The sequence below is a fragment of the Atractosteus spatula genome, chromosome 13 (assembly GCF_055471065.1).
Source record: "Atractosteus spatula isolate fAtrSpa1 chromosome 13, fAtrSpa1.hap1, whole genome shotgun sequence".
Lineage (NCBI taxonomy): Eukaryota > Metazoa > Chordata > Actinopteri > Semionotiformes > Lepisosteidae > Atractosteus > Atractosteus spatula.
Window position 1 is genome coordinate 2,251,520 of NC_142718.1, and position 21,125 is coordinate 2,272,644.

At 57.2% G+C, this 21,125-nt stretch overlaps 1 protein-coding gene across 1 annotated transcript; it reads right to left on the reverse strand.

Moving 5' to 3' along the window:
• Positions 1-8,501: 8,501 nt before the first annotated feature.
• Positions 8,502-20,074, reverse strand: LOC148821615 (platelet-derived growth factor subunit B-like). Its single transcript, XM_088931367.1, has 7 exons — positions 18,936-20,074; positions 14,908-15,004; positions 12,908-12,982; positions 12,619-12,818; positions 11,962-12,502; positions 11,415-11,561; positions 8,502-10,953 (listed from the first exon to the last, which is right to left on the reverse strand). The coding sequence occupies exons 1-6, from the start codon at positions 18,996-18,998 to the stop codon at positions 11,437-11,439; spliced, it is 1,101 nt and encodes a 366-aa protein (XP_088787493.1). The 5' UTR covers positions 18,999-20,074; the 3' UTR covers positions 8,502-10,953; positions 11,415-11,436.
• Between the last annotated feature and the right edge of the window lie 1,051 nt (positions 20,075-21,125).

Genomic DNA, 21,125 nt, shown 5'->3' on the forward strand with positions numbered 1-21,125 from the left:
TCTGTAATTAAGCGATTGGACTGCTCAGACTGTACAGACCCCTGATTTAGAGTAACTTATGAGACTGGACTGGGGCTCCCCAGGACCAGGGCTGGAGACCCCTGACTTAGGGTGACCTGTAAGACTGACTGGACTGGGGCTCCCCAGGAGCAGGGCTGGAGACCCCTGACTTAGGGTGACCTGTAAGACTGACTGGACTGGGGCTCCCCAGGACCAGGGCGGGAGACCCCTGATTTAGGGTGACCTGTAAGACTGACTGGACTGGGGCTCCCCAGGAGCAGGGCGGGAATCATTTAAATACCTTTTTGAAGAAAAGCGCCCGTTCATTTACCTGGGGGATTTTGTGGAACTTAGTTTAGGGAAAAAAAAGATGATTATTTTCAAATCGCATAATATTGCAACTTTAACTGTGCTGTAACTGTTGCAGTGTTGTAACTGGCGCAAAACGTCTCATCAGCTGTAAAGCCAAAGTCAATACGACAGGAAGTTAGTGGTCTTGATTAAAGTGGTCCTAAACGGAATAGCATCGACCTACTTGCACTGAGCCCAAAACAACAACCAAACAGTCGCCAGCAGGTGGCGGTGTCGGACCTACACGGCCGACAGTCGAGGTGCGATTCCGCAGTCTGACCACCAGATGGGGCTCGAGTTCTTCCTCTTGTTCCCAGGTGTGACCCTGGCCTTTCGGGACCGTTGCTGTGAGATAACATTGTCCAGTTCCATTTTCGACATCTCAAGCCCCCCCCGTGCCGACTTCACAGCCTGACTTTTTGATTCCCCCCAGCACCACATTTCGGCGGCTTCCCTTGAGAGGCTCTGAGAGGCCCAAGCGGATTGAGGCAGCATCAGGCGTGCAGTCTGTCCCGTCCAGAGACGCCGGCCACCTTCAGTCCCGCCCCCCTGTTCCTGCTTGACCGCCCCCGGGCACAGACGCTCCGCGCACCTAGGCGGTCGAGAACAGTCGCCTGCGCCGCTGCTGTCCCACTGAACCTCAAAGCACAGAGCAATCAAATCTTGAAAGCCAGGAGTATTCCAGGCATTCCGGGGGGTTTTCCCGCCCCTGTGCTGACAGGTGGAGGGAATGACAGTGCGGAAGCCTGATTTATGGGGATCCTGACACCGGCGTTCTCCCATCCCGCTGCTCAACATCTGGAGCGGCAGGAACAGCTGTGTCTCGTAACCGTCCTGGAGATTTATCGCCTCTCTTGTTAAAACGGGCGGAGCCGGCGGTGTCCCTCCGCGGCTCTCCCGCTGTCCCACAGACGGCGGCTCTCGCGTTACCCCGGCGCTCGGCTCCTCGCACTGGCTGCCCGTCAGCTCTTGTGGACCAGGCTGAGATGTTGTAGCCTTCGCCACGCCGCGCGCCGCCAGGGTGTGCGCACTCGATGCCTGCTGTGCCTGATCCTTACTCCTCGTACCGGAGGAGTTTCTCATAAGCTATAACTCCGGTGCACTCACTCTGGTTTTAAAAAATTAAAATAGAATGGCCGGTTTTTGTCTGTTTGTGCCCTGGACAGATATGCAAGGGATTGTCAATTAGATGATGTTAATTGGATGATTGCTTCGTTGAAGGTCCAGAGGAGTGAGGCGGGACAATGACAGGACAAGACAGGAGAATTAATAATAATTCTTACACTTATACAGCACTTTTACACCCCACTCACAGCGCTGTACAGGTCATGGGGATCCCCTCCACCCCCACCAGGGTGTACCCCCACCTGGATGATGCTCCAGTCCGCTCCCCACACACCAGCTCTCAGTGGGGAGGAGAGCAGAGTGATGGAGCCAGTTCAGAGAGGGGGGTTATTAGGAGGCCATGACTGGTAAAGGCCAGGGAGTACTTTAGCCAGGACACAGGGATAACACCCCTACTCTTTTCGAGAAACACCCCGGGATTTTTAATGACCACAGAAAGTCAGGACCTCAGTTTTACGTCTCATCCGAAGGACGGCGCTTTTTTACAGTGTAGTGTCCCCGTCACTATACTGGGGCATCAGGACCCACACAGACCGCAGGGTGAGCGCCCCCTGCTGGCCCCACTAACACCTCTTCCAGCAGCAGCCTCAGTTGATCCCAGGAGTCTCCCCTCCAGGTACTGGCCAGGCTCACACTGCTGGGCTCCAGTGGGGCTGCCGGCTGGGAGCTGCAGGTGGTGGAGCTGCTGGCTGAGGATCACTGTGTTTTTGTAGTCTGACAACGGGGGAGTCAGCCTGGTGGTGCTGGTCCTGGCGGGGCTGAGGGTTTCCTTTTAAAGACAGATCGCAGACCGAGAGAGAGAGGGAGAGAGTAAGCGTCTGTAAATGTTGTTGCCAAAGCAGAAACGACGAACACGCTGTAACTCCCCGGCCGCGTCAATCCAGCTCTCCGAGTTTGAATCCGGGAGACCGGCGGGCAAGATGGCAGGGAGAGGGGGGATGAGGGGGCAAAGCCGAGCGGTAGCCTAGCGTTTGTCTCCAGGGTGGGGTGTGTTGCTCTTAATGAGACGGGGGGGGGGTCAAACGTCTGGCTCGATCCGGCAAGTGGGATTGTGGGAGCAGGGAGGAGGTCTCCGGGGACGGCGGCAGGGATGTCCCTGAACTTCAGCAGCTCCCACATCAAAGCCTCCGGTGTTGTTTCACGCCGAGAGCAGGAGGTTCCTGTGTTCTGGGGGGGGGGTCCTCGTCCTGCGGGGTCAGCCAGCGGCTGCCTCGCCTGCTGCTCTGACGAAGCTCCGCAGGCAGGGGGCGCCGAGCGCTGGGCTCTTCTCCGGCCGGAACCCCGGCGCCGGTCCAGTGCGCCTGCCAGCTGTGTCGGAGCTCTCAGGCCCGGCTGGGGTCGGGCTCGGGTTCCCTGACTGGTACGAGCCGGGCGGGAGGGGCGGGACACCTGTCGGACCCCCGCTGCGCAGCAGACCGGTCCAGTCCAGGTTTGAGGTGCTAGACGGTCCTGTATTTCAACCGGCACCGCTCGCTGGAGAGTCCAAGCCCCCCTTCATCCCTTCAGCAAGGTTTACTCTCTTCATCTTTTCGCAGTGCGCCCGCCGATGTCATTTTGTGCGCTGTGTCAGTGTTCTGATCGAAGGCCTCCCCGTTAATTAAATACAGCCCCCCCGCTAATCAAATAGAGCCTTGCTCCAGTGCCAGATATATTCACTATCCAGGTATCCAGATAAACTCCAGGTACATTCCCCACAGAGAGCAGTAAAGCTGGAAAAGGTGTCGTCCGTTTTTCACTCCTCCTCTGGGTCTCCCTTGGAACAGCTGTTACTGTAAAGGGAGCAGGGAGCCCAGATGGAACAGGTTTCTCTGGAAGATGTGTCCTGGTGACAGTAGGAGAGCGTGACTCTGTGTGCCCGGTGTGTCTCCGGTGTGTAGCCTCTGTGTGTCTCTGGTGTGTGCCAAGTGTGTGAGCCTGGTGTATCTCCAGTGTGTAGCCTCTATGTGAGCCCGGTGTGTGCCTGCTGCGAGCCCGGTGTGTGTCTTTGCACTCATTGTTAGTAGCCCGCGCTCCAAAGACAATGTTGGAATTCCAGGCATGCAGCTCGACTTCCTGTGTTTTGGAGCAGTCGCTAGGACCCACTTCCTGTCCAAGCAGGGGCTTCAAAGAATTGCCAAGGTGATCCAGTTTTTTTTAGCGTGAGGCGGTACGTGTGGGAAGGGGGTGTTAGATGTGAGTGTGCAGAGAGAGAGAGGGAGCAACAAACAAGTTTGCTTTCTTTTGCTCTCTTGTTTTTTTGGCGTTTGAAAGAAGCAGGTTAATGGGCGACCTTGGCATGCATGCGTTATCAGCAGTAAATAAGGAGTCCAGTCGACATTCCACAGTGGAGTGAGTGACACTCTGCCCGCCTGACATTCCTCTGCTCTGACTCACTCCAGCACCATTGTTCTGGGCTGTGTGTCCTCTGGTCCCCTGGTAAACAGCTTCGGTGCTGAAAAACACGCACACGCACCATGCAGCACACTTCGGCATCGAGGAGCCTGGGCTGGGCGCCGCGCTGCTCTCCAGTGGGGTGCCATTCGGCCTGGCCTGCTGCTGCCCGTTCCTGTACCGTGAAGAAGGTAGCAGATTGCCAGGCGAGACTTTTTACTTGAATTGTGTGACGTCTTATTAGGACTGGAGAATCCACTGATTGCAATCTTCAGCACTTTTCACACTATAGATCTACCTATAGATCTACAGTCTACTGATCACCTCCTCCACACTCCTGATCTCACTGACACCTGGTGATCTACAACCTACTGATCACCTCCACCACACCCCTGCTCACACTGACACCTGGAGATCTACAGTGTACTGATCACCTCCTGCACGCTCCTGTTCACACTGACACCTGGAGATCTACAGTGTACTGATCACCTTCTGCACACTCCTGTTCACACTGACACCTGGAGATCTACAGTACTGATCACCTCCTGCACACTCCTGTTCACACTGACACCTGGAGATCTACAGTCCACTGGTCACCTCCTGCACACTCCTGTTCACACTGACACCTGGAGATCTACAGACTACTGATCACCTCCTGCACACTCCTGTTCACACTGACACCTGGAGATCTACAGTGTACTGATCACCTCCTGCACACTCCTGTTCACACTGACACCTGGAGATCTACAGTCCACTGGTCACCTCCTGCACACTCCTGTTCACACTGACACCTGGAGATCTACAGTGTACTGATCACCTCCTGCACACTCCTGTTCACACTGACACCTGGAGATCTACAGTGTACTGATCACCTCCTGCACACTCCTGTTCACACTGACACCTGGAGATCTACAGTCCACTGGTCACCTCCTGTACACTCCTGTTCACACTGACACCCGGAGATCTACAGTCCACTGGTCACCTCCTGCACACCCCTGTTCACACTGACACCTGGAGATCTACAGACTACTGATCACCTCCTGCACACCCCTGTTCACACTGACACCTGGAGATCTACAGACTACTGATCACCTCCTGCACACCCCTGTTCACACTGACACCTGGAGATCTACAGACTACTGATCACCTCTTGCACACTCCTGTTCACACTGACACCTGGAGATCTACAGTGTACTGATCACCTCCTGCACACTCCTGTTCACACTGACACCTGGAGATCTACAGTCCACTGGTCACCTCCTCAGGCCACCAGCCAGTTCATCCCTTTGTCGGTCATCAGGGGAGTCCAAAGAGAAGCCGATGAAAACAGTCGAAGCTCGATGATGAAACGGACCCGAGGTCGCACACTCGGTCAGTAAGGACAAAATTGTGTAAATTGTGCAAGGTGACCAGCTTGTCTGGCGTGACCTGGACGATTTTCCTGGGACCTGGCTGAGGACCGAGTGCCCACCCAGTCGGCACGGAGGGTTAGGGAATCCTCTCTTGCGTTATGTGCTGGCTGGCGAATGTTGAAAAGGGTCAACGGAGCCTGCAGAGCCTCTGGAGTCAAGCCCAGCTCCTGGCCTTCAGGAGGGTGATGGACTCATCCCGGCATGACTCAGCTCCCTGACTTCTCTCTTAAATAATTCCCCTTTCTCCAGGGGAATGAGAGGAGTGCGTGCGTGGCAGGCGGGGCTGGGCTTTGCGCTGGTGCTCCAGAGTTTCCCCGAAGGGAATCCGAAAGCAGAAGCGCAGCCCGCACACAGGAAAACAGCCCCCCCCAGAACCGGCTCCTGCTGGGGCAGGACGGATCTCGTGGTTCCGGGGTGGGGGGGGTGACGAAGAGGGGGACAGTGAGAGGAGGGAGAGCAGAGGGACGGGAGGGGGAGAGTGAGAGGAGGCGTGGAGGGACGGTAGGGAAGGGGGAAAGATCGGGAAAGGGATGGGAGTCGGGGAGACTGGAAGGGAGCTAGAGGGAGAGGGGAGAAGGTCGAGCAGGGGGGTCTCCTGCCCTGGTCCTGGGGAGCCCCGATCCAGTCAGTCTTATTGGGCGTCCTCCGGATCTCCAGCATTGGTCCTGGAGAGCCCCGATCTCATTAGTCTTAACCACAGGACAGGCTGGTCGTGTGCTCACCGGACTGAGGGTGAAAGAGGGGGTTGGCCAGTGGGAAAAAAAATAGCACCCCAAGTTCCACGAAGGTGGACGCAGAGGAATAACAACTCCGCAGGAGAAGCGGGGGGGGGGGGGGTTCTCCATGGATTCTGCTCCATTGCAGGTCTTTGCTCCAGCAAATCCTACATGATCCAAGTGATCTGCAGCTCCCCCAGTCCAGTCAGTCTTACAGGTCACCCTAAGTCTGGGGTCTCCAGCCCTGGTCCTGGGGAGCCCCAGTCCAGTCAGTCTTACAGGTCACCCTAAGTCAGGGGTCTCCAGCCCTGGTCCTGGGGAGCCCCAGTCCAGTCAGTCTTACAGGTCATCTAAATCAGGGGTCTCCAGCCCTGCTCCTGGGGAGCCCCAGTCTAGTCAGTCTTACAGGTCACCCTAAGTCAGGGGTCTCCAGCCCTGGTCCTGGGGAGCCCCAGTCCAGTGAGTCTTACAGGTCTTAAAGCAATCTGCTCGGTTAAGAGAACTCTAATCTCTGAGAGGCAAAGAGCACTTTAATTTCAGTCCTAAACGATCACCGAATTCCTTATTGTAACAGATCACCCTTTCCATGGATCTCGAAGGAATTGTGGTCACAGCCTGCTGGACCGGGGGCCCCCAGGCCGGCGCTGGGACACCCCCCGGGGGAAGAGGGTGGAGGGGCAGGCTGGCCTCCTCTCGCTCGTGTTCTTCTGAATGAGGAAAGGTTCTGAAATCCCTTGCCTCAGCTCCTCTGGGGCGATTGCGAAAGGGCGATCACGAACGCCAGGGGCGCGGGGGTTCCTCATTTCTCGTCCGGCAGCGGTCGCGTTGTCGTGCTCTTGCTGCGATCGTCTCGATGGACGGATGGCAAGCTGGTGGTGCCGTGTGTGTGGGTGTGTGTGTGTGTGTGTGTTGTGGGGGGCTGGTCTCTCCCTCCTCCAGCCTGGCGGGTGCTGTGTGTGTGTGTGTGTGTGTGTGTGTGTGTGTGTGTGTGTGGGGGCTGGTCTCTCCCTCCTCCAGCCTGGCGGGTGCTGTGTGTGTGTGTGTGTGTGTGTGTGTGTGTGTGTGTTGTGGGGGGCTGGTCTCTCCCTCCTCCAGCCTGGCGGGTGCTGTGTGTGTGTGTGTGTGTGTGTGTGTGTGTGTGTGTTGTGGGGGGCTGGTCTCTCCCTCCTCCAGCCTGGCGGGTGCTGTGTGTGTGTGTGTGTGTGTGTGTGTGGCGGGTGCTGTGTGTTTCGCTTCTGCATTGCGCTGCACGGCCGTCACGCAGGGGAAATCAGGCCGGGGAAACTCTTCCTGGGATTTGCAGAAGTGGCCAGAGAAACGGAGCCCCGGATACCGCTGCCGGTCTGACCTTGAGACTTGTGGAATGAAGTGTGTTTTTAACCAACGCAAGACCAGGCTCCCGCTGGGTCTGCAGGCACTGCAGTGTCTCAGGCCGCTGCGTGTTTCTCTCCCCTAGCCGGGGCCCGAGAGGTGGTGTTGGGGGGCACACCCGCGTGCTCCCCAGGCAGAGCCGCCTGCCTGAGGGCTCCTGGGATGGCGGCGGTCGAGCGTATACATATGTGCGTGCGCGTGCTCGATGCCACCTGGAAACTCCTCAGATCCATTTTTTTTTCTGTGGAAGAGCACCTCCGGGGCTCCAGCAGGCCACCCTGTTTCCTGAGGCGAGCAGCAGGCGGGGGGGCAGCCCCTGGCCCCAGGAGAAATGGACAGAGGCGGACCCCCTCCCCACCCCGCTTCCCGGCTTGTTTGGTTGAGTGCTGGACACCCGCGCCTCCCCTCTCCGAGCTGCTGTCACGCCACCCTGCCGAATGCGGCGCCCTGGTGCCATGTGGCTCTTCCGCGGACGTGTGACCTGACCCTGCGGACAGCCCCCCCGCGGTGAGGCGGGGGTCACGTCAGTGGGCGGGGTCTGCTGGGTGAGCTGTCGACCCGCCCAATCCCTCTCTGCAGGGGCTGGATTCGCACGGTGAAAGAGTCCCCCCTGAGCCCTAGCCCCTGCAGTTCTCCGTGCCCTTGTCCCTGTCCTGGCTCTGGAAAAGGCTGGGAGCATGTCTGCAGGGTGTCCGCGCGCCCGGGTGTACAGGAAATCCAGGCTGCCGCTTGATCCACTCCAGTTTCACCAGCCGCCAGCTGTTGTGTACAAGACAACCACTCCAACACATATGGAGCTAGAGTAATGTTAAAGCCTTTGTTTCATCCCTCTGCTCTCCTCCCCACTGGGAGCTGGGGTGGGGGGAGCGGACTGGAGCATCACCCAGGTGGGGGTACACACTGGTGGGGGTGGAGGGGATCCCCGTGACCTGTACAGCGCTGTGAGTCGGGTGTCCAGAATACCGCTATAGAAGTGGCAGGAATGCTTATTATTTGTCAGTCCAGATAGTACAAGAGGCTGTGTGGCTGGTAAAACCTGGAATGGATCACAGCTGCTCTGAACAGGCATGTCTCCAGATACAGCGTCGGGAGAGAGTGTGTGTTGTGTGACTCCAACCCAGAAACAATGTCCCATCCCTCCAGATAAGCATACTCCTTTCTTTTTTATATTGTTACATATTTATTAAAAAATAACATTAATAATAAAAATAACAATAATAAAAATTAATTACATTTAATAAAAAAATCCCCTATTAAATAACTTAAATACGCCAATAGAGTGTGGTGTGCAGGTGAGCTACAGGGAGGTGAAGACATGTTATACACACAGACATCTCAGCACTCCTCCCCTTCCTCTGCAGACCCACAGCCCTGCTGTCCTGACAGGGGACACAGGCGTCCCCATGGCCCAGACTGGGTGCTTTAAAGCCGTGAGACCCCGGCGGGACGAGACGTGTGGGTTTGCGTGACTAAGAAAAACTAAGGGCAGTCTTGCAGAGAAAAATGACATAGCTTTCAAGATGCACATACACAGTGGTTCTGATACAGTAAGAGTCTTGTTTGGAAATGGAATTGCAGCCCCTGTGTATATACACACACACACCTGGAGTACAGACTGTTACTGGAGCCCCTGTATGTGTACACACACACACACACACACACACACACACACACACACACACACACACACACACACACACACACACACACACTGGAGTACAGACTCTTACTGGAGCCCCTGTGTATGTGAACCCCTCTGCTCCTCAGAATTGCCTGGGCCTCTCCTCTGTCACACACAAGCCATGACGTTTTCGTGCTGGTCCCAGTCCTATGTGAATCTTTTGCATTTTCCAGTATCATCCCCATTGTGCAGTACTGACTGCGCGTTGTGCAAGCAGTGTTTTGGTTTGTTTTTTTACAGAATTAAGGACGATACAATAAGTGACAGTGGAATCAGTAGTACTTGACAGACTAGCACCTGAAGGTTAGCCAGGAAGTGGTCCCTGCGACTTCCTGCCCCGCCCCTTCCTGCAGGGCAGCAGGCCAATCGCAGGCTGAGCCTGCAGTGTGCAAGGCCTGCTGGGAAAGGTGTGAGCCTGAGACCGCTGGAAGCCCCAGAGAGTGGCAGCCCGGCCGAAAAACACAAGGTTTGATCTGTTCCTTGTTTATGCTTTGTCTTTTCCCCAGGAAAGCGCAGTGGAATCTTAGGAACCCAACTCATCGTCTTACGTCACAGAACGCTTTCGTCCTGTGTCCTTGACTTCCCTCTGTGCTGGTGTCTGTGACGTTTTTCGAATATACATTCAGGATCCATTACAGTCGAGGCAAACGATCGGTACGGGGTGTCTGCATGTACCTCCAGATCAGGTCTTGGGAGGGGGGGGTCCCCTCCCAGGGTCCCCACGAGGACATCACATTTCTTGTTTTGCCAAAAAAAACGAAGACAATCAGGCCCTCCCTGCACATGTCCTTTCCTGTTTCACCCGGCGGCGGTTCAAACTCTCTCCAGCAGGGGGCGCATTAGCCACTCTCCCCCACCTCCTGCCAGACTGGTCACAGCATGGGCCGCCCCCACATCACAGGGGAAGGCAGAGTGTGGGAGGGGGGCGGGAGGACACCTCCCCTCCCTTCCCTCGCAGGAGGTCTTCCCAATGATTAATCCACTCGTGGCCGGAAACTGGGACCCCCCCCTCCTGGCCGGCCGGAACAATGCCTTGGAACAATCCCACTCGCTGACCCCCCCATCTGCCGGCTTCAGCTGGAGTCCATCCTGCTGGATCCAGGACGGCTTCGGCCCCCAATTCCCAAACCTTTTCGCAATACAGGCCGCGTCTCCTCCGAGGTGTCAAGCAGTCCAACGTGTGTCTGACTCGGGGGGGGAGGACCCCAATATTTTGTCCAGCGAGTGCACGTTTAATAAATGGTTAAAAACGTAGTTGACCCTGGTGCTGGAGATGGCAGGCGTTTGTGTTGGATCTCTTTAACCCACATTCCTGGGCAGGTGGAGCCAAAGTATCCGAGGTCCAGTAGAATCCAGTGGATGTTTTTTTCTCTTCCATGTCATTGACTCTTTTCTCAAAAAGAAGGCATGACATCATCATGGCAAGCCCCTCCCACCTCCCCCCCTCATAGGTCTGTTTCCAGTGTCCAGCCCAATCAGATTACTCCTTGTTATGGAAGAGGCGTGGCCTTCGCTGCTGCAGTGGCTGATGGGACTTGCAGTTCTCCGACTCCCGAGAGAGAAAATACTTTCAGCTGGCATAATTTTCAGTAGTTCAGTGCATTTTCGAAAAAAAAAAAAGGATTGCGAACCATTTGTCGCAACGACTCGCCTGATTATTATTTGTATTATTACTGCTGTTGTCGCTGCAATTCATCATCATCATCATAATAATAATACTACTAAGAAATTAAACCATTTTACAAGTTATTTCCAATATAAAAATATACTCTTGACAACAGCAATAATAAAAAAAATAATAATGTCATTTAAAAAAAGAGATGGAAAGTTTCAAAATATCGTCCATCCACAAGGTCCCGTTTTCAGGCAGCTCTCTGGTTGCTCCTGTTCTCACAGCTGTGCCTTCAGGAACCGTTTCTGCAAGGTCCTGGAGGAGAGAGGAGGGAAGAGGGGAGCAGGGGGGTTAGAAGATGGTTTTCTCCAGGAGACAGAGTGGGAGAATGAGAAAGGACCCTGCAATAAAACCAGTATGCAGCTGCCTTGAAAGACACTCTTAAAGACGCAGAAAAGTTGACGCAGACGATACCGATATAGGACATAGGGAGACACATGATGGGGAAACCGATCAGTGCATAGCGGTCTGAGCCATTCCGGGTTTCCGCAGCTGCAGAATCTTGTACGTGCAGTACGGATGAAGAGAAGCATCACTCGTATAAAATCACTGTCACTTTATACACCTTTTCAGATGTACTTGGAAGGCAACAACAAGCTTGAAATGCAGTGCCGCGTGAGCACCAGAGCCTGGATCGTGTACAGAGAACCCGGAACGGATCGGCCTGCTGTGCCGCGGGAGTGCGGTGTGTTTTCCCCATGCAGGGAGGGGCTCACCAGGTTGTGGACGGGCAGCGATCTACAACAGCAGTGCCCGCATGGCTGCCTTGGTCAGGCCGTGCCTGGACTTGCGCTGTCTCTTCCTGTGGGGGCGCCGCGGCCGCTGCCGAGCAGGAGGGGGCGTCGCTGGGGGGGCCGCTGTCCCTGGGGGGGGGGGGGGGGAGAGAGAGAGAGAGAGAAAGAGGAAGGGGAGACGAGTGAATTTCGTGTGGCCGCCGGGAGGATCTGTAAGCTGTCAGGATGTGAGGGTGGGGCAAGATGAGCGTTCAGTACCAGGGCACTAAGCTGGCACCGGGAACCCCAGGGGCAGACAGACGCACCGCCACACAGGCGGGCAGAGAGAGGTGAGGCCAGACAGGTGCTCAGAAAGCCCAGGGCAGACGGGAAGCGCTCGATGACACAGAGGCAGGCCGGCTCGCATGAGGCTGACGCAAGCACGGCGATATGTTCCTGCTCTCTATAAATAGGGCTCCCTCTCTCCTGTCTCCTAGTCAGACAGGCAGACTGAAGAGGCGTGTGTGTGTGGAGGCGGTGGGGGGGTTACCTGGCCTGTGTGTTGTAGTTCTGTTGCTGGGGTTCTGTTGGTCTTGGTGATGCTGTTGCTGTGGGTGTTGCTGGTGCTTGTGATGTTCCTCTGGTTGCTGCTGTTGCTCTTGGTGTTGCTGTTTCTGATGCCGGTGATGTTCTTCTGGTTGCTGTCGGTGTAAATGTTGCTTTTCTTCCAGTTGCTGCTGTTGCTCTTGGTGCTGCTGTTTCTGATGCCGGTGATGTTCCTCTGGTTGCTGTTGGTGTAAATGTTGCTTTTCTTCCAGTTGCTGCTGTTGTGCTTCTTCTGGAGGATGATGAGGATCGTGGTGATGTGGTTGTGTCTGTTCTTGTTGCTGCTTCTGCTGACGATGATGCGGTTGCGGTGTCTCTGGTTGCCGTGACTCCGGTTGCCGTGGCTTTGCTTGGTGTTGGGGCTCCCTCGGGGCAGCTCGGGGCACATCAGTGGTGGACTCACAACGGCAGGCCAGGTGGTCCTCCACCGACACCACCGCCCGGCCGTAGTTGGTCTTCTTGTTGACATATTCGATCTTCACCACCTGTTGGCCCCACCCAGAGATCAGAGGTCAGAGGTCAGGGGTCAATGCAGAGGCCAGTATGAGCCTCGAGAGAGAGAGGGGAGGGATAGCGAGAAAACGCAGTACCGCAGACTGACCTGCAGGTGGCGCAGATCCACCGCGGTGGGCTGGCAGCGCTGCCCCCGGAGGCTGCAGCAGCCCGAGCAGCGCTGCACCTCCACGCACGGCGGCCAGACCAGGAAGTTGGCGTTCCTGCGGTCCACCATGCCGCGGGTGATGGCCATGACCTCCGTCCGCACCTTGCACTGGGCCTGCACCGCCGGCTCGGCCTCCAGCACTGCAGAGCAAGAGGGCAGAGGGTGAGGGTGAGGGAGGGGGCACAGGGCACAGGGCGGGGCGTGGCGGCAGCAGCGAAGGGGCACTCACTCAGGCTCCTCGGCAGGCGGCTGAAGGTGCTGTTGGAGAGGGCGCCCCCACTGGCCGGGCTGCCCGGGTCGTCCTCTGGAAGAGAGCGAGGGAGAGGGGGGCAGGGTGAGTGGCCGGCCACAGTCTCTCCGCACAGCCCTGCCGCCGAGACCCCCGGGGGTCCTGCCTCTAACTCACAGCGCCCGGGCGGCTTCGTTTTCAGGCTCCAGGCTGCCTCCCTCCCTCTGCCTCTATTTCTCAGCTCACAGTGCCCCCCCTCCTCCTGCCTCTCTCTCTCAGCTCACACTGCCTCCTTCTCTCCTCCTGCCTCTCTCTCTCCTCCTGCCTCTCTCTCTCAGCTCACACTGCCTCTCTTTCTCTCCTCCTGCCTCTCTCTCTCAGCTCACACTGCCTCTCTTTCTGTCCTCCTGCCTCTCTTTCTCACCTCACACTGCCTCTCTTTCTCTCCTCCTGCCTCTCTTTCTCTCCTCCTGGCTCTCTCTCTCAGCTCACACTGCCTCTCTTTCTCTCCTCCTGCCTCTCTCTCTCACCTCACACTGCCTCTCTTTCTCTCCTCCTGCCTCTCTTTCTCTCCTCCTGCCTCTCTCTCTCAGCTCACACTGCCTCTCTTTCTCTCCTCCTGCCTCTCTTTCTCTCCTCCTGCCTCTCTCTCTCCTCCTGCCTCTCTCTCTCAGCTCACACTGCCTCTCTCTCTCTCCTCCTGCCTCTCTCTCTCACCTCACACTGCCTCTCTTTCTCTCCTCCTGCCTCTCTCTCTCAGCTCACACTGCCTCTCTCTCTCTCTCTCTCTCTCTCTCTCTCTCTCATTCTCGAACCTCTTGCCCGTACTGCCTCCACCCCTCTCCCCTGAGCTATAAAAAGCTGCCCGGACCGCCTCCCTCACCTCCAGCCCCCAGCCCCGCATGTGTCAGAGAGCAAAAACATTGTTCCCCAAACACAAAGGAGATTGTTCCGCAGGAACAATGGAACTGGCTATTTTTAATCCGTGTCTTTTTCTGGAGAATGTGTGAGGCAGTGGAAAAGTCAGGCTGAGCAGGAGACAGGGGGAGAGAACACCTATCTTGTGTGCACGAGGGGGGTGTGTGTAGAGTGTGTGTGCAGGGAGAGTGTGTGGGGTGTGTGTGTGTGTAGGTTGTGTATGCAGGGTGTGTGTGTGTAGGTGTTGTGTACAGGGGGTGTGTAGGTGTGGTGTACAGGGGGTGTGCCATGCTCTGCGTTCTCTACAGAACAATGCTGTGGCCTTGTGCAGTAGCCTTGACATCAGGCTCAGGGTTGGGGTACAGAGACAGGGGAGGAAACCGGAGACCCATGCAGGACCCTCCCCAGAACCCTCACTTGCCGTGCCGCATCTGCCTGCACCCACCGGCCAAAATATTAGGAACGCTCCCCCCTCCAGCTTCCTCACTGGAACGTACAGGGATGCCCAAGACCAGTCCTGGAGATCCACTGTTCCTGCTGGCCTGTATCCCAGCCCAGGTCTTAAACTCCACTTGGAGACATTATAGGCTTCATTGGCGAAGGTGTTGGGCCATTTCTGTCTCGAGGTGCTGGTGGTTTAAAGAGACTTATGAAATCTGCACGGGGCTGTGGCTGTCCAGGACTGGGGGCCCCCTGACACAGATTCTCCCGGGGCAGGAAAAGGGTGGGGCTGGGCTTAAGGAGCAGGGAGAGGGAGACTCCCAACACCTTTCCCTGACCAGAACTATCCCCGGATCTCAATCCGAGTGAACACGTGGGTCAGTCCCACACGCCATAGCTCCCTCATGCAAAAAGAAGGCAACCTTGTGAAACAATGGGATGAGGTTGGCCTGGTGGGACGCCTCCCTGGTGGGACGCCTCCTGGTGGGACGCCATCCCTGGTCCTGTTCAAGCTGTTCCGGCTGTCAGCAGAGCCCCAGCACTCTTTTTTTTTTTGGGGGGGGGGGGGTTTAGGTGGGAGTGGTGGCAGGGGTCCTACTATTTTGGCCAGAGACTCTATTAGGGGGACAGTGCAGATTTACCTACGGAGTCAGTCAGTAGGAGGCGCTGCAGGTCCTCGATGGAGTTGATGGAGCTGCTCTGCACCAGCTCGACCAGAGCTCTGGGCAAGGGGTCCCCCTGAGAGAGAGACAGAGACAGAGGAGTGAGGTCCTTGCAGACACATCTGTCACAGCTGCAGAGAGAGACAGAGACAGACAGAGAGACAGACACACCCTGGGAGAGACTGTCACATCTGCAGAGAGAGACCGACAGAGAAAGAGAGAGAGAGACCGACAGAGGCAGAAGGGGGGCGCAGTGTGGTGGGCGGAAAGAGACAGAGAGCCTGTGTCTGGATGGAAAGAAGGGACAGAATTATTGTAGCCAGGGGCCAGAGGGGAAGGGAAAAAAAAAACAGAAGAAACCGATGAAAACAGGGAGCACCCAGATGGAATGCGTGCTCTGCGGCTTTATTTAAAAAAAGAAACTGTTGAAAAGATGAAAGCCTCGTTTGACGCCCCCTCCCTCCCCTCCCTGGTCTCTAGATGCTGTCTTCGGCAGCGCTTGTTGTGTGCGTGCATGTGTGTGTGACTCTGGGACACCCGCATCACCACGACAACCACCAAACAAGCCACACAAACACGAATAGAGGAACTGCCCCCACACCCCTCTCACCCCTCCCCCCCACCCCCAACCCCGTGACACCCGGACCAGCTCAGAGCAACACTCATTTTCACTGCTCGGGACCTGACTGACCGCTGGAGTGACCGGGACTGACTGTATCTCCAAGCACGGGGCCGGGATGTCCCAGGTAGACTGTGATGCCCATGGGGGGCGTGCGCAGCGTCAGGTGTCACGTCTGTAATGGCAGTGCCGCACGGGGGCACTGGCCCCCGGGATGTGTCGGTACTTGCTTGCTGCCTGTGCAGCGGTCGGACTGGACACCTGTTCTGGGAGGCGGTGGACACCTCATAATGATAGCCTTCCCTTCGCTGAGAGAGCCGTGCTGCCCGTAAAAACCTCATCACAGTAAAGACAGCGCGGCAATCAGGCACGCAGACCACACACACAATCCTCTCTTCCTGTCTCTCCTAGTTTCTCTCTCCGCCTTCTTTTCACTGTCTCCTCAGTCACTGTGTCTGTCCGTCTGTGGGTCCCTGTCTCCTCAGTCTCTGTGTCTGTCCTTCTGTGGGTCCCTGTCTCCTCAGTCTCTGTGTCTGTCTGTCTCTCAGTCTCTATGTCTGTCAGTCTGTTTGCCAGTCACTGCGTCTTGTCAGTCTGTTGGTCACTGTGTCCTCAGTCACTGTGTCCTGTCAGTGTCCACCAGTCTCTCAGTCTCTGTGTCCACCCGTCTCACAGTCTCTGATGGACCCTTTGCTTAGCCGAGTCCCTCGCTGAAGGAGCGGGCCGCTTGGCTGGAACCCGAGCAAGCCTGGCTCCTCGCAGAGGGAGGTCTCGGGGTGCTTACGGCATCTAAGGGCTACAGCGCAGGCCCCCGGCAGAAGACAGCGAAGGGGTTCAAACGTGCCCCGTAACTCGAGAGCTCGGGCACAATGAAAACCAGCAGGTCTGGGGGATCCCCACAGCCATGGCTGGGTACCCCTCAGTGCCGGGTTTCCCACGAGGCACTGCAGGCACAGTGCCCAGGGCCCACGAAGGAGGGAGACACGAGTGACTGACGAGAAACGAGCTGAAACACCGTGCCTACGGTCGACTCTAGATCGCTCCAGATCAATCATCACGCGCTCTCCAGCGGCTGGTCCAGAAACCAGAGGCGTCGCAGTGACGGGCGCTCGGCTCGCGCCCTCAAGTCACGAGGTTTAGCGTTAGAACGGTCTCAAGTGCGTCACGCCCATCGCCCTCATTCAATTGGCGTTCACCCCTCGTTTTGCACATTGCGGAGTGAAGGTTCCTAGGGCCTATGGACACCAGAATCCGGCCCTGCTACCCCTGGGTTATGGGATTCCCAGAACCAGGGCTTTGTCACTCACAGCAGGCACAGGGCAGAGACGAGGGGAGGAATCGGGGATCCCTGTCACCTGTCACGCACCCCACTGCTGAACGACCTGCTTCGGAAGTAGGGGTCCCCCGCGATGGGCACCACACCTCGGGGTCACCGCGCGAGTGTTGGCACAGCCAGAGGGCCGGGAGCCGGTCAGACAGTAACGCCGAGCCGAACGCAAAAATAAACGCCGAGCCACGTTGCACAAGGCAACCCTCCTGCAGAAATTAACAACAAAGTCGCGTTTCACAAAGTGAACGTCCTGCAGACAGTAACGCTGAGTCACGTTTGTCAAAGCGCCCGTCCTGCAGACAGTAACGCTGAGTCACGTTTGTCAAAGCGCCCGTCCTGCAGACAGTAACGCTGAGTCACGTTTCACAAGGAAGCTGAGGTGCAGAAACTAAATGCTGAATCATGATTTCCCCCTCTGATCAAACAAAAGCTTGCTGTTTAAATTACGCACGTTCCTGCCCTCCTTCCTTATAGCGACTGTTGTCATCAGGTGTGCCGCTGTCACAGTGAGACACAGGTGAGGTGTCTGGTGTGCCGCTGTCACAGTGAGAGACAGGTGAGGTGTCTGGTGTGCCGCTCTCACAGTGAGAGACAGGTGATGTGTCTGGTGTGCCGCTGTCACAGTGAGAGACAGGTGAGGTGTCTGGTGTGCCGCTGTCACAGTGAGAAACAGGTGAGGTGTCAGGTGTGCTGCCTTGCAAGTTGAGTGTTATTTAACTTTGTTGTGGTTGCTGCTGTTGTTGTGTGTGTAGGCTGTGTTTCTTTAATGTGTTTGCATTAGAGCACACGTGCAAATAAGCCTCTCATTGCACTTGTGCACATGGTCAATTAACTGAACCCTGAGCCCTGAACCTTGTGCCCTGAGCCCTGTGCCCTGTGCCCTGTGCCCTGTGCCCTGTGCCCTGAGCCCTGAGCCCTGTGCCCTGAGCCCTGAGCCCTGAACCCTGAGCCCTGAGCCCTGTGCCCTGTGCCCTGTGCCCTGTGCCCTGTGCCCTGAGCCCTGAGCCCTGAGCCCTGAGCCCTGTGCCCTGTGCCCTGTGCCCTGTGCCCTGTGCCCTGAGCCCTGAGCCCTGTGCCCTGTGCCCTGTGCCCTGTGCCCTGTGCCCTGAGCCCTGAGCCCTGAGCCCTGTGCCCTGAGCCCTGTGCCCTGAACCCTGAGCCCTGAGCCCTGACAGCCTGGCAGCTCATGCAGTTGCCTGAGGGAGAGGCTGGGATCTCTGCAGCAGGGAACAGCCTGTAGGAACCAAGGTGATTCCCTGTTTTTTTTGGGGGGGGGGGTGAGGGGTGTTCCTAGGAAGTAGCACCTGATGGGTGTGCACCCTCTCTCTATTGGGGTGTCCTGTCCTTCCCCCCATAGACCCAGCCGGAGCCAGCCAGGCCTCCTGCAGGCTCTGTGTGCGGGACCCCAGAGCCCAGAGCGAGGAGAGACCTGCTGCCTGTGGCGCCGCATCCCCAGGCTCCCCCGCGATCCAGCGGCACAGCCGCCCCCGCTTCCACACCCCCTGCAAGCTGCACACCAGGTCTCACTCCGCAGCTCCTACTCATACACGTCATTCTGTCCGGCTCCCCCCCCCGCCGGCCCCTGTTCCGGGGTCTCCGGGCCGAGCTGCAGGTGAGCGCGCGCAGCTGCGGTGGGAGCCCCCCCCCCCGTCCCCCGTCCCCGGCACTTGAGCGCGAGAGGCGTCTGGAGCCCCGTGTTTGTACAGCGGGGCAGACGGCGGGGTGCTCTGTAAACACACCCCTCCACCCCAGACACGCACACGCACACGCACACGCCACCGACACGCCGCCTGCACAGCCCGCGGGCGCCAGCCGTCGCTCCGCACAGCGTCTTGACGGAGGACCCACGAACCAGCGCGGGACCGAGCCGCGAGGACAGGTGCTCTGAGCACCCGCCACACCGCGAGCCGGACTGGGAGCACGCAGTACGTGCGCAGGAGGTCGAAATAAAAAACTGCCCTCCTGCGCACCGACTGCTTCCCCCCCCCCACCCCGTGTGATCTCTTTCTCCCGTGACACGTTGACAGCACACAGAGCCGGCGCGGGGGACGCTCTCACCTGGGCGCTAGCACACAGCAGCCAGCAGCACGCCGGGAACAGGAGCACACCCCACGAGCGCATCGTGCCGCCCAGCTGCCGGTCGCCGCGAGAGCCGGCTGAGCATTGAGAGCGACACGAGCCACCCGCTCCTCGGCGACTCCGGGCTCGGGACGGCGGCGCGCGGGGGGGGGGCGCGCGGAGCAGAGCGAAGTCACCGGCGGGGCAAAACTCCGCTCTTCTCCTCTCGCCTTCGTGTGTGTCTTTCAAAAACAAAGCGATGTGCTTTCTGTTAAATCCCTTATCAGGAGCATCCAAGAGCAGCGCCGTCCAGAGATTCCTGCCGGTCCGGCTGTACACACAAGTCCCGGGTGTGGAAGGAGGAAGGAAAGATAAGTATTGCGATGTGCTGTTAAGTTTCGAGCGCTTTACTTCCCAGCGTCTTCCTTAACGAACTGCGTTGTCAGAAGACAGCATCGAAGGGTTTATTTTCTCCTGGTCTTTGCGTTTCGGGGAGCGTGTTTATATTCACACAGCGCTTTCCTCCTCCTTCAGATGTGCTGGTAAGATCCAGGGACGCTCATACGAAGAGAACGTGAATAAAATCCAGTGTCGGTGCTGTGCAGTTCTTACAGCTCTCCTCCCGCTGTCCCGAGCGCAGGCGACCACTGGTGTGCGGGGTCTCCGTTGGAAAAGCCCCCCCAAAAAAAGGCAATTAGGACGTAATTGTGTACAGTACATATATTTATATATCCACTCGTGTTACCGCTGACAGCTGGCGAATGTCATCCTGGCTCGGGCGCTTCAAGCCCCTGCGCAGCTCGGAGATGTGACCCGCCGACGTTAATTCAGTTATTCATGCAGCTCATTCCCCGCGGGAGAGACAAGTTTCGTAAAGTTTAAAAAAAAAAAACGGTGGTCCTCTGGTCTGGGAAGTCCGCGCGCCGCGCACATCCCCCCCCCGTCAAAAACGTCGGCACGCGCCCGGGCGCTCCTCGAGCCGGTGCCTCGCGGCTGCCCCTCCGGCGCTGCGCCCTTTCCCAGCTCTCGCGGGCTCCTGCGCGCCGCCGCGTGTGCGTCTCGGCCTGGCCTGATCGCGAGCGAGAGCGAGTGAGTGAGTGAGTGAGCGAGCGAGCGCGTGTGCTGGGCTGCGCTGTGTTGTGCATCGCGGCCGTGGCGCTTGTTTTGTTTCGCGCCCGCCTCTTCGAGGGAGGGCGGACGCTCCTTTTTTGGGGAGCGGGGTGGGGCGAGGAGGAGGAGGAGGAGGAGGGGGGGGGGAAGTTCCCCTCGCCGCCCCGCTGAGTAATTCTCTTGGAAGGGCGAGCAGCGCCGGCAGGTGGAGCGGCGCAGAGCGATTTCCACTTCAAGGAACTTTAATCTTCTTTTCACGGGATAAACACGGAGGATCACAAAATAGACCGCGTCACATCCGTACAGTATAGATATATACCCAAAACAGCATATACGAACACATCTCGTTCAGGTTAAAAAAAAGCAACAGATACATGACAATTAGTACTTTTTTTTCCCCTGGTGCGTGAGTTCAGGTCAGTCTGAAGCACTTCCAGAAAAACCGACAAATGCCATTTTTTTTTCCTGTACGTGATGATCAATATCAGAGGTTCTTGAGATTCAATCTTCTACCCTCTATTTTGTGTGCCCTGTGTTGGACTGGTGTCCCGTCCAGTGTGTGTGTGTGCCCTGTGATGGACTGGTGTCCCGTCCAGTGTGTGTGTGTCCTGTGATGGACTGGTGTCCAGTCCAGTGTGTGTGTGTGTGTGTGCCCTGTGATGGACTGGTGTCCCGTCCAGTGTGTGTGTGCCCTGTGATGGACTGGTGTCCCGTCCAGGGTGTACCCCGCCTTGTGCCCGTTGCATGCTGGGATAGTAGGGCTCCCCTGCTCCTGGTTTCACACAAAAGCTACTGAACGAGGGCTGTGATTGCGAGCCCGGCTCGACCGCTCCTGTGGACACAGAAAGCGAGTTTTTATTTTTTAATGTTGTTGTTGTTGTTTTCGGGAGAGGCGAAAGACGGGACCGGCCAGTTGGGGTTGGAAGAAGAAGGAGGACTGAGCTGGAGAGGGAGGGATGACCGAACCGGCTTAGCCGAAAAAGGGGAATGTCCCCCTGGACCACAGCCCCGCCCCGTCACACCAAAGTCCGGTTATCCAGCCGCCTTCCTCCCGGTGAAGAAACACCTGTAGCCGCCTGA